Source organism: Xenopus tropicalis, chromosome 5 (genome assembly GCF_000004195.4).
Source record: "Xenopus tropicalis strain Nigerian chromosome 5, UCB_Xtro_10.0, whole genome shotgun sequence".
Lineage (NCBI taxonomy): Eukaryota > Metazoa > Chordata > Amphibia > Anura > Pipidae > Xenopus > Xenopus tropicalis.
In genome coordinates, this window is record NC_030681.2 from 85211523 (window position 1) to 85224316 (window position 12794).

At 37.3% G+C, this 12794-nt stretch overlaps 1 protein-coding gene across 2 annotated transcripts in view; it reads left to right on the forward strand.

Moving 5' to 3' along the window:
- Nucleotides 1-12794, forward strand: part of bach2 (BTB domain and CNC homolog 2) — a 169529-nt gene that overhangs the window by 117676 nt on the left and 39059 nt on the right. For both annotated transcript variants that reach the window (XM_002940313.5, XM_018094330.2), the window contains one exon: nucleotides 10451-10705. In XM_002940313.5, coding sequence (XP_002940359.1) covers nucleotides 10451-10705 — 255 coding nt within the window. The remainder of the gene's footprint in view (nucleotides 1-10450; nucleotides 10706-12794) is intronic.

A 12794-nucleotide genomic window follows, 5' to 3' on the forward strand; every position in this document is an offset into this window, starting at 1 on the left:
GCATGGAGGACATTGTGGTTTAACTACTATTAGTGTCTTGTCTTGGTCTGAACACCTACATGGGCATTTTATTCATGAAATATTTATGTTCTCTTTATGTGTAAATGGGATTTCTCCAGGTGCTCCAAATTCCTCCCACAGTACAAAACCTTCTCGTAGGTTAATTGGATTCATACAAAACATAATAATTATACAAAACATTTTACCTGCAGTATTAAACATGATTGCCTTTATCATATGAATATTCAGAATAGTGGGTGCAATTTCATGAGCTCCTATACATTTTAGTGTGGTTTAACATCATGGATCAGGTGCACTGTCTAAATTGACCCAAGCCTTGTGTTTGATTCACAATCATCTTTATAGTTAACATTCAGGAAGATTTCACTCATCTATTCAGTAGTCTGGCCCAGAATGAGCCCCCCTGAGCATGTAATTTGGGATTAGCATGTATGAGATAACAGACATTGTGCATTGTGGATTAAAGTGCAAAATGATTGCTATGTAGGAGTTCTAGTCTTCAAAATAGTATGGATTTTTTAAAGTAATGCAGATATGTTACTTAGCTTTACTATCCCTGCAAACTATACTACAATAGAGTGAGTAACTATTGTTAATATTTTAATGAAGGGTATAAATACAATTTAGTACAGGTCTTCTGAGCTAGTAATTTAAAGAGGTTAAGGGCTCAAAAAAAATCCAAACTGTTTGAGCAGTATGCAGTAAAAGAAGTGAACATAGTAAAAATATATAAAGAATTATAACAGTTTATCACAATCACATAATAATTCTTAATAGTTCATTTTTGGGTACAAGGCTTTCTCAGTCAGATGTCTTATTGCTTAGTATTGCAAATGACAAAAAGGATGATATATGTTCCGTTGGCATTTGATTGCTGTGTGTCCGCAAGTACTTGCATAAGAAGAATTTATGTTGTAACAGAGAAAACTTTGTGCATTTTTTAATGCTGGTTATTATAATCTCCCAGTATTTCCCAAAGAAGTGTGTTAATGTGCAGCATAAGCCCTTGTTCGGCACCATTTGATGCTTTGATTTTTATGCCTTTTTTGACTACATAATTACAGTATCAGTACCATTCATGAGTAATGTTGTTGTGGTGATACTCAAGTACTGTACAGTGCTTTTGTCCATTGTCATGACCTTGGATCAGTCGGATAAAAAGTATGTATTTAATTTCATTTTATTACAGTTTGAGGTCACTGGCATTTACATTTCTCAAAAGCACAGAACTGTTTGTGTTGTAGGCCTAAATAATAAAGCATAGTATGCCATGTGTGTAGAATGTCTACATTCATCTTTGTTAAGGATCAATACTTTACCTAATGCTATTTTTTTTATTTATTTAATGGGTAAGATGATAATGCACTCATTTCTTACTGTGTCTGTGTAGGTTGTAACACAGTCTGTTGGAAAGCCTTGTCCCTTAATTGACTTGCCTGAAAAAGTCAGTAGTCATTGTGAAAGACTGTTTTAAATTTATCATTGAGTTGAGATGAACTCCTTGTAGGCCAAAGGATGTGAATTTGCTCAGATTAGGCATGCACAACTAAAGCCATGAAGCTCATGCCTCAACATGTGCTATCTCCCCTTGAGATAGCTTAGATAGCACTGGTGGTGCTTGTTTTGTGAATCTGAGCTGCCTGTGGAAAAGCTTACACAGGCGTATTGTGGGGAGGCTGACAATACACTTGCGTGCTTAAAAAAAATCTTGTTGTGCCTGCACCCGGAAGCATTGAATCCGCCCCGGGTGCAGGCACACACATTCAAGATCCTTGAACTAACGTGAGACTTACCGTAGTAGACTTAAATTATGGTGATTAAAATTTACAGAAAGAGACCCTTAACCAGAAAACCCATAGTCCCAAGCATTCTGAATAACGGGTCCCATACCTCTATTATGTGTCATAAGTCAGCATTAAGCTGAATCATGTCAGTTTGAAGCAGATATACCTGCCTTATAAATGGCATTTAACACTGTCAATGTAACAACATTACAGCATTTTATATGGCAATAAAATTGACATCTGAGCTCTAAAGAGTAGTTCTTGGGCAGAGCTAAACAGTTTAAGTTGTCTGCTAAATTGCAACAAGCAGAAAAATGCTGCAGCCCTGTTTAAAATATTGATTTTATCTCACATTTAACATTCAGTGGACTAATAACATTCCCCCTCCAGGCTGCTAGCAGTTCTTCTCAAGACTAGTAGGATCTACCATTAACTAGTGAACCATGTGTTTCCTTCACTGATCATGAGACTCAAATTTATTGGAGTGAAGTGCAATAGAATAAAGATAGATGCCCACATGTTTGTTCCTACAGCAACTATCATTTCTTTCTTCTTGTATAAATAAGGTGAGTGCCTTTCTCCGGTTATTGTGCATTTATCTTGTTTGTTAGGCATATTTCATATTAAATATAAGTTCCAGTGCTCTGCTTTAGAGTAGGGATCCCCAACCTTTTTTACTCGTGCGGCACATGCAGATGTAAAAAGTGTTGATGAACCACTCAAGGGGACTAAAACAAACAATGGGCTCTTTTTACCACAATAATTGGGATTTGGGGATTTCCATGATCAGGTGTCTTTTTGTAATATGAAACACCAGGCCTAAAATCTACCAAAAAAGAATAAACATAAAGAGGCAGTTGTTTTCTCATTAAGATAAACTAAAAAACCACACTGTATGGGAGACCTTTTACCTATACACTAAAGAAAATTATATCTGAAACAGAACAATTTTCATGATTGTTACTGTCTTATTGCTGACCAACCAAACCCATGGGTGTATAAGCCATTACTAGTGAGCACTTTTTCAGTAAATCTTTTATACATATGATTGCTATCCCATGAAGTCATGTGCAAATACATTGGTTTATGTCCATTGACCAGTTAAATATACACCTAAAATATACACAGATTATGCCATTGGCATTTGAGAATGCCCTTGATATAATTTATTAAATTATCTAAAATGTATTTACTAAATTTATTGTTTATTGCTATATAGCAGATACTTCTTTCATTGAACATATATAAATAAGTTTGTAAGTAAGACACATTTCAGCCTTACTAGTTTGGCACTGTGCCTGTAAAAGTCTATATGATGCCACATTCTTTGTGCTGAGTTGTGTAGACGCAATATGATTCTTAGCTAAATGACTCTTAGTGGTACTGAGAAGAGTTTCTTGATCTCTAACTGGCATTTACATTAACTAGCAGAAGTGGGGAAAAAGAAACTTTTGTTTTTACTGAGCAAGGCGGGGGATGACGATGTTAAAAGGGGGGGGAAAAAACTACCCAGTAATACTAGGACTTTTTGCATCTGAACAATTAGTTCTTTTATGTATGATTTATGTATCCAGGAATTTTAAATAATGAGGTCTTTTGTCATATGATTGTTGGTAACCTTTAAAAACGTTAGTTACATGCTCCTGTGATGCTGACATTAGTGTGGCAAACATTCTGAACAAATGTGTAAATATATGTGTGCGTGTATATATAGAGTATATATATTGTATTGGTAGCGTGCGTTTGGCTATATATATATATATAAATCACCCAATCATACCTTTGTCTGAAATACTGGAACTGTAAAACTGGATATTTTTTTCAGACATTCACTATGGAGAAATAAGTGAAACCAGTTTGAAAAAGTTGTATTCAAATATGCAAAAAATAACTAGACACAGCAAACCGATTCATAATGCACATACTGATCTCCAGCTGTTTTTAAACTAAATTTGAGCATTTCCCTCCTTGTTCTGCTCAAGAAAGGAGACCTTGAGTTTTAGAAGCAGAACAGAAGTAACTTGGTGATTCATTAGTCTGAACAGAGGGCCCTTATGGTGGTGCATATTTGCATTTATCTACATGTAGCATTACCTTTGATCTGAAAATATTTCCGTGATCAGGTGAAGCGTTGTGGAGGTGTGCCTCTCTCAGCCAATCAAAGTATTCTATTGGGAATCAGCAAGGAACATTCCTCTACTGTGTATATGTAGATGTGTTTTCTTGGTATTCCGGCCATTCAGAATAGTATCTTTAAATTATATATAGAGATATTTTACTGTATTTGCATAAGTGTCAATAATTCCACAATTTTCATTTCTAATTCTTGGACCTGAAATTTTGCTTGCCCATTTATGCTGTGGGGATGGGCCACGTCATCTGTGATGACGAAGTTACCTGAGATTTTTTGAGAGGGGTTGTCATGGATGACTAGCTTTTTCTTCTCACGTCTCATGAGCAGAGACACTAACCCAGTGGTTTTGTACATTGCATTTTGGGTGTGTTTGGGCTGTCATATGTACAAGATTTGCAGGTTGCAGAGTGGTTCTGACCAAGCTCTTCGTCTAGCCTCCCCACCCCTGACCTTAGAATACTCACCTTCTGCCTCTGGCAGCCTCTATTTGTAGGTGTGCTCTTGCTTCCCCTGCCTCCTTTGTGACGTTAGAGGTGGGGACAGTTTGGGTGCTGGGTTGGGAGTGGGCAAGTTAGGGTCATTTGAGGGTCTGCTTTTTGAATACAGCAAAAAATAAGGTTTGCATGTTGTAGAATCTGATGCTACTGGGCTTTTTTTTTTTCAAATTCTGATGCAATTTGTACTGGATTTTTCAGCTACTATGTCATGAGAATGAATTACTAATCAGCCTTGTATTGTGAATGTTAAATTCTGTACATTGTGAGTTGGACCCTAAACTCAGTACCTGAAAGCATCACAGACCATTTGCAGTAAATCAGCAGAAAAGAACATGGTGAACTACTGGGGGCATCTTTGGGGGCACAGATCTTCACAGCTAAAGGGCAGTGGTTGCCTTGGGCTGGTACAGAACCCCAAAATATAATATGCAGCATTTCAGTTCTCCTTTACCAGTTGAAAATAGCATGTTGTGGGTGATTGGGTTCTTAATGTAGTTGACCAGGTGGGGGGGAAAATGGGGTGACCCAAAATATCTGTGTTCATGTGTCTGTGTGAGTTATGAAAGGGCTGGTGCAGGTGTCAGGATTGATTGGGGTTAGTGCTGGTTGTGATAATTCTGTGGAATGCAACAGGGAGCTGCAGCTGAGTGAATACTTTTGTAGTAAGAGTAGCAGAAGGAAACCTTTCCTCTGACTGGAAGGGGGCAATGAATCAGTATGCCTAGGAGAAGGCAGATCAACTTTTTCTCTGTTATATTCCTGCCACAAAACAAAACCATTCCATACTATAATACTACAAACACCCTGTTAACAGGTATCCAGATCATGTTCTAAATGTCTTTAAATCTCCTGTGACTTTTTTCATGCTTGTGTTGCACCCAAATAGAGTTTCTAATGGGTGACCAAGAAGTGCTGTTATGGGTTATTTAGTAGACCAATGTGGACTGGCAGACCACAGGAGGCTCTGTGTGGCAGTATACATGGTCTTTGTGCTTCCAAAACTCACCTCCAAGTCAAAAATGTAAAAATGTGCACCTGCTTTGAGGTCACTGGGAGCAACATCCAAGGGGTTGGTGAGAAACATGTTGGGGGTTGGGAATCACTGATCTAGTGCACCTTCAGGGAACTACAAACACATGGCCTGGTTGCAAGAGACTCCTGCTGTTTTGGTGTCCCCAGGGCCAAATGACCAAATAAGCCTAAATTATCCCGATATCGCCCACCCATAGGTGGGGATATCGGGAGAAGATCCGCTCGCTTGGCGACCTCGCCAGGCGAGCGGACCTTTACGTGTATGGCCAGCTTAAGAGTTGAATTTGATTCTCATGATCAGTCTTGGGCCTCATCCTGCTGAGAAGACTAGAATAAATAAACAAAATGCTTCACTCTCATTGTCGCTAAATAAACCACTTTTTGCTTGCAAGACCAGTGCAGGATTTTGTTTTACATCAACTGAATGCAGATTTCTACATGCAGCAAAGACCCTTGGTCTTTTTATATAATAAATATTACCATGCACTGGGCAAGCAATATAGTTAAAGGCCCTTGGTCTAAGATACATACAAAGGTCCTGTATTAGGGCTGTAGGACATGCTGAGATTAGTCGCCTGTGACACGGGCAACTAATCGCCGAATGTAAATCGGCGGTGGGATGGCATACGTGGTGCCGGTGATTTGCCAAATTTGCCTCGAGAGGCAACGTCCGCAATCGCGGCGCCGCGTATGCCATCCCACCACCGATTTACATTCTCGCCAGTGGGATGTCATATCGGGAAGATTATTATATTATATATCTGCTTTAATATTAGTTTACAGCAACTGTAACCATACTTAGTAATACGGTACCAAGTGTGGAAGGGGTATGTTAATTATGTATAAGAGAACATAAATGCGATGTGTGTAATACTACGGTATATATTACACTGGTGCAGCTGTCACTTCTAAATCATACTAAACTACTTTTACTGCAAGATTCACTTCTGAAAGACAATAGCAAGCCTGGTGGAGAGACCAGTAGCATTCCTGTTTTTTATACTAACTGCTAATTTTAGGCACCCTTCTAGTATATATTGATTACAATCTACAAAAACAGTCCAGATGGCAAAAGGTACACATTTTTAAAGATTGCTTTTAGACCACAGTTGAATCAAGTACCTTATCCTGTGTATCATGGGCTACATAAGGAGGGTGTTTTATGTGCTGTATGTACCGTTTAAGGGTAAGGCCCCACAAGGCAGGCTGACAGTTTGCCCTTATGCCTGAAAAATCTTTTAATGGTGCCTGCATGTGAAACATTGATTCTGCCAAGGTGCAGGCACACGCAGCCTGTGTGTGCCTGCACCTGGGTAGATTCAATGCTTCCAGGTACAGGTACAACAAGCGTACGGGTGTTTTGACGGCCTGTGATTATCCGTAGTCTGACAATACTCCCATGTGACCTTACCCAAAAAGCCTAGTATCGCATGAATTACCTTATAAATTCGGGCCTGAACTGTTTGACCTTGGAACATAACCACTATATCTATTCAATTCGTTATATTACATTTTGTTGAATGAGGACATTTCAGGACTTTTCAGTCTCATTACTTAGAAAAATGCAGAAAGGAATGACTTAAATACTTGTGCCAGATGCAGAAAGGCACTGATTGGATTATTCCATAGCGGTACCTCTATTGCTGTCTTTGGTTTGCTACATGTTCCTCATTATAAGACTTCCTGTAATTCATGGCACTGGACCAATAGAATTAGACCTTATATGTGCTTAGAGCTTTATTCTGGATACATACTCTTTCCTCATTAGTTAGTATGGCTGGACTAAAATAAAAGATATATTTGTGAAACAAATACATTATTTTATGTTTTAGCCATTACTTGTCTATTTGTTTTGTTATAATACTGCTGCTTTTTACCTTCAGTGCAGCTTATCAACTATGGATTGGGGCAGACACACATGCCTGTGCTATAACATGACGTAATCAACCAGATTTTCCCATTTTTGTTCTCTGTATCCCCAGAAGTAGCCGTTTAAGAAGAAAAGTATGACATAGCAATTTGCAGCAGCTCCCTAACCTTTTAAAATGCTAACACAGTTGTAATGTGTAATTACCGAAATCAGTGTGAGAATTGTTGTACTGTATAATTATCTTTTCTTGCAACTTTATTGCTGAATGAATTATTAATCCAAATCAGTGTTGTATAGAATTTTCAGAGACAAAGAAGAAAAAGCGTATAATTAAATCGCATCACTTTTTATTTTTGTGCTTGTGTTTTACTGTGCTGTAATTGATAATTAATTGGTTAAAGTGTGTAGGAGTTTCAGGTGGGTGGCAGGTTTTGCATACGCTTACCAATGAAAACAGCGTAAATAACTCATTTTACCTCTTATTGTCAGTGCAGCAATTTGTTTTGCATCCTTGCTTAGGAACATGGCATAATAGGCCGCCATATGTATTGCATTTTACCAGCAGACCTATAATAATAACCTCTACATCTGACATAAAGCATCACACTGAGGACAAGCTGAAAGTAGTAATTTTGCTGATAAGTAACCTGCAGTAAATATTCATGCCAATACCAAAGGTTTCTTTTTTTCTTTTGACATTTATCATGAAATGGCTACTGCATTCAAAGCATTCAAAACCATATACTACTGCTAATGCTGATTTTGTTACACTGTTTTTTATTTCTATCCTGTATACATCAAATCAGCTTTTTTTCTTTGAAGTAATTGTGAATCCATGATTTACTGAATAGTAAAGTAAAATGTTAATCTGTAGTTTATTTATAAAAGCAAAAAAGAGATCGTTCATGATAAAAGCAGTCAGAAGTATTTTGTCACCATGGAAACATTACAGTTCTAAAAGATTTTTATCGAAAATTGCTTTAATTTTTTTTTATGTATTATTTTTACCACATATACTTACAATAGAATCAATAGTAATCTGATTTTAATTTTATATATAAATTTGCGAACAAATACAATTAAGATGACCTACAAATACTCTGTTAAGGCTTACAATCTAAAACAGGAGTGGTCAGATCAGTAATATCAGACCTGTGGCACACCATCTGTTTTTCCACTGGCAGTAAAATGGCAGATAGGAGCAAAAACCACCCATAAGTGTGGTCATTTACATGAGGGGAATCAGCCTCAGGGTTTATGTGAGACTTTCATATTTTATGGTCATGCAGGCAAGTTTTTGAAGTGACACTCCTATACCTTATTAGTTATATATCTATAGCCAGCTATATCTGCCTGATTTTCTTTCTTTCTTTATATTCCAGTAAACAGCACAAACAACTGAAATGCTTGGGATCTAGGGTATTTTGAATAAGGGATCTTTCCGTAATTTGGATCACCATACCTTACCTCTGCTAAAAAAAATGTAAACATTAAGTAAACCCGATAGGATTATTTTACCACCGATATGGATTCATGCAGCTTAGTTACCCTTAAGTATAAGGTATTGTTTTATAATTATGAAGAAAAAGGAAATCGGTTATTAAAATTAGAATTACTTGTTAAAAATGGACTCATGGGGAGATGGCCTTGCTGGAATTTAGAGCTTTGTGGTAACAAGATTTCAGATAAGAGTTCCTATTCCTGTATTACAGTTTTCAACTAGAACATGTGATTATTGTTCGGCTTCCAAGTGATACTGTGTTAATACCCCTTGACTGCCCCCAGCCCTGTAATGTGACTGTGTCTGACTCCCAACACCATTTCATCCGAGGCAGCTACAGTTGTGATGTCAGGCTTGAGATTTGATAAAAATCTTATAACTTGGAGCCAGGTCTTTTTCATCTCCTCCAAAGCTGATGTGTGATTGCTGAAGCTGCCATGACTGAATAAATTATGGAAGTTAAGCACAAGTAAATATTAGGGGCTGGGATAAGACATAATGTTAATTTAACAAGTTTGAATAGTCCAAGTAAGCTTATTGTACTGATACAACTCTGTAAAATCCAGAACGGGTCCGGGTTTAAATTTTAAAAAGTATGTGCAGTGTAAGAACTACCAAACTACTATATATCCTAGGTGCCATTTTACTGCACAAAAACAAATTATATAGATGCCACCTGAAATACCACCATGTGTTTCTAGCCAATATATAGGATTTTTAGTATACTGGAAAAGGAAAATGTGATGCTCTGGGACGTCTGTTCCATCAGTTCTGTTTTCTGTGGTACTTAATGGGTTAAACTTCTCAGCTGCAACAGACACTTGCAAGGGGTATATTAATCATGCCGTGTAAAAAGTGGACTGAAACATTACCGGTGAATTTGCTCATAGCAGCCAATCAGATGCTTTGCTTTGGTTTTCTAACTGTTGAAATCTAATTGCTGGTTGGTTGCCCTGGGACATCACCGGTAATGCTTCATTCCACTTTTTACACAGCATGATAAATATACCCCGAATGTAGCATGACAAAACCTCCAGACCAGTACATTGTAAGAAGTCATGTTGAGGTCCATAAGCTGTGTAATGAGTTTCCGCCTGCAACCTCATGCTCTCTTTTTCTGGTCACAAAAATTCCCTCCAGTTTTCCAGGATAGTTTTAAAGATGCCTAATGGAAGACCTCTTGTATTTTACATCACACACATCTACACAATAAGCTCCTTTTGGAAAACAAAATTGGTAGATTAAACTTAATCATAACATTAGTGTAATGAAACTGTTGGAACTTCAGGCGATATAGTAGGAAAATAAAAAGCAATGACTTTCTTTTTATTTCTTGCCAAGTTCCCAGTGTTTGATTGAGACATTAAATACACTGTTTCCCTACTCTACACTGTTTGGTAAGTTCGCTTTGAATGTACACCTTTTTTCCCATGAACAGAGCAAGCCTTTGTAAGAACTTGGTTCTTGTGCATTCGTTTTATCAATATTTCTTGTCAAGGGCATTTTGCTTTATGTGGATTGATCCTATATCTATCTATACATCTATCTGCATATCATGTTTTAACTGTTAAATCTTATTTCATGTTTTCTCATTTTTTTTACTTCTTTAAGGGTGTGAACGGAATGTCTGTGGATGAGAAGACTGAATCCCCCATGTACGTGTATGAATCAACAGTCCATTGTACTAATATTCTTCAGTGCCTCAATGACCAGTGGAAGCAGGACATTCTATGTGATGTTACATTAATAGTTGAAGGGAAAGAGTTTCGAGCCCACCGTGCAGTGCTTGCAGCATGCAGTGAATACTTCTTGCAAGTATTGGTTGGGCAGACTGAACATGGCTTGGTTGTCAGTTTGCCAGATGAGGTATGTTCTATAATAAATTATAAAGAAATAAGTTTTTTTTTTTGTTTGTTGTCTTGGAAACTGATATCAGTATAATTGACAGTACTGTGTACTTTCACCTTATTTTCAAGGACTCATGTAAGTAACATTGATTACAGGATCACTCAATATTCAGTACTGAAAAGGAAAATAATGCTCATAGTCAAAAAATGAAATGGGATTTTTTCCACCAACAGCAGATGTTAAAACTAATTTGAAATAATGCCATCCACTGATCATTTGGACTTTATATTTTTGCTTTACATGACCATCTGGGTCTGTGTAACATTGCACAATAAGATCACACACCTTTCTCTGTAGCTCTTTTCAGTAACTGCCACCAGGAACTCTTTGAATGCTAATGATGAGTGGAAATTATAATTACCATTATTGGAGTCTACAACTGTTCTCAATAATGATTAGCACTGAAGCAGGGGTTATTATTCGAGCGTAGATGCATAGCAGTTCCCTATAGTGATTGGACTGGAGGAGTTAGATTTACTTTGAATACTAAAGTGGTAACTCTTTGAAAGTCAGGCTTTTTTTCTGTGACCTCCCTACTTCATTTTATAAAATGAAGCTAATTCAAAGGGCCTTGATTGACATTGTGTCATAACTCAGATTTATTAAATCTTATAACATAATTTTCACCAATCATATGTACTTTCATTTTATAACATTTCTGATAAGCGTACTGTTTTATTGGATTCAACGTCTCCTGATACGACTATTTCTTTATTCTGAAGAGGTGTCTGAGACATAAATGGCTCTTCGCCAAGGACACTCTAGGTCATGCCAATGTTCTGGGCAGACGGCCATTATCCAATTAACATTACTTCATCATTGCTACTAATAGCTAGAGTAGATGGTTAACTCATGTGTGGCATGGCACAGAGAAGCCAGCTTTTCTAGTATTGGCATGCTCCTTTCTTAACTTGGTCATACAATCTGGCTATAAACAGTGCAGACTTTAACTAATATGCTGCTGCTGGAAACCTGAATTTATGTGACAATGCACAAAAAGAATTCAATATTTCCAGCATTTACAGTTTAAAATTGGACTCAACCACTGTAAGTATCAAGGGCTTCCATTAAGGATAGAATTTTAGAACATTCCACTTAATCAACACAAATGCCACCTACACTTTACTTACTCATACAAACATATAATCCAACATGTGCTTAAATATAAAGAGAAAATAAAATCATTGAATGATTGCCTCTTTATAACTTACTGGACTGCAATACAAAAAGAACCTGAGTTAAATTCCTGGTGCACCAACTGCCTATTGTTATTAAAGTGAACCTCAGGTGTCGAAACTTGGATTGTAAACTGTATGTGGCAGGGATTTACTGTGCTTTAAAAACTGTGTGTTCTTTGTAGTCTTAGACATATGTGACAATAGTGCACATATTATTCAGAGCAGTGCTTGGTTGGACAACTAAAGGAGCACAGATTTCAAGCCTTGTCAGCAAATAAATAGTTGCATTGATGTGCCATAATCACAGGCTTTTAACATAAAAAAATCATGGTACTCTAGAGATAAACATAAAACAAATCATAGTATTTCCAACATCATCTTCTCAGTTTTTCTTATGCTTTTTACCCCCTTTCACTGCATATAGATTGTGAACAGAGACGCTGTTTGTTCCTAGTGGCTATTTATGTACGGCAAAGACATTCCATCAACACCAACTCCATAGACTATTTTCATTTTGAATGGACTGCAATGTATCTGTCAATGATAGGTCACTTGTGTTTTTCAAGATACAAACGATGGAAAGCATAGTAACATATTTATTCCTCCTGCCTTCGTCAAATATACAGCCTTTTACTGCATGCTTAGTGATAATGGAACATTTAATTTCAGTGCTCAACGCTACTGGAACATAAAGTACTCTCTTGAGGGTCTCTGAACAGGTCTGCAGTTTGCTGCGTGTGACTTACTCAGCAAATATTTTCATCCTTGCTCTGGCTGTCCCTGAGGAATATTCAACTTGTGGAATTTAGTGAGACGTTAGAAGAGACCAAGAACAAGCCTGCTGCTGAACTGATAAATTGCAACGGCAG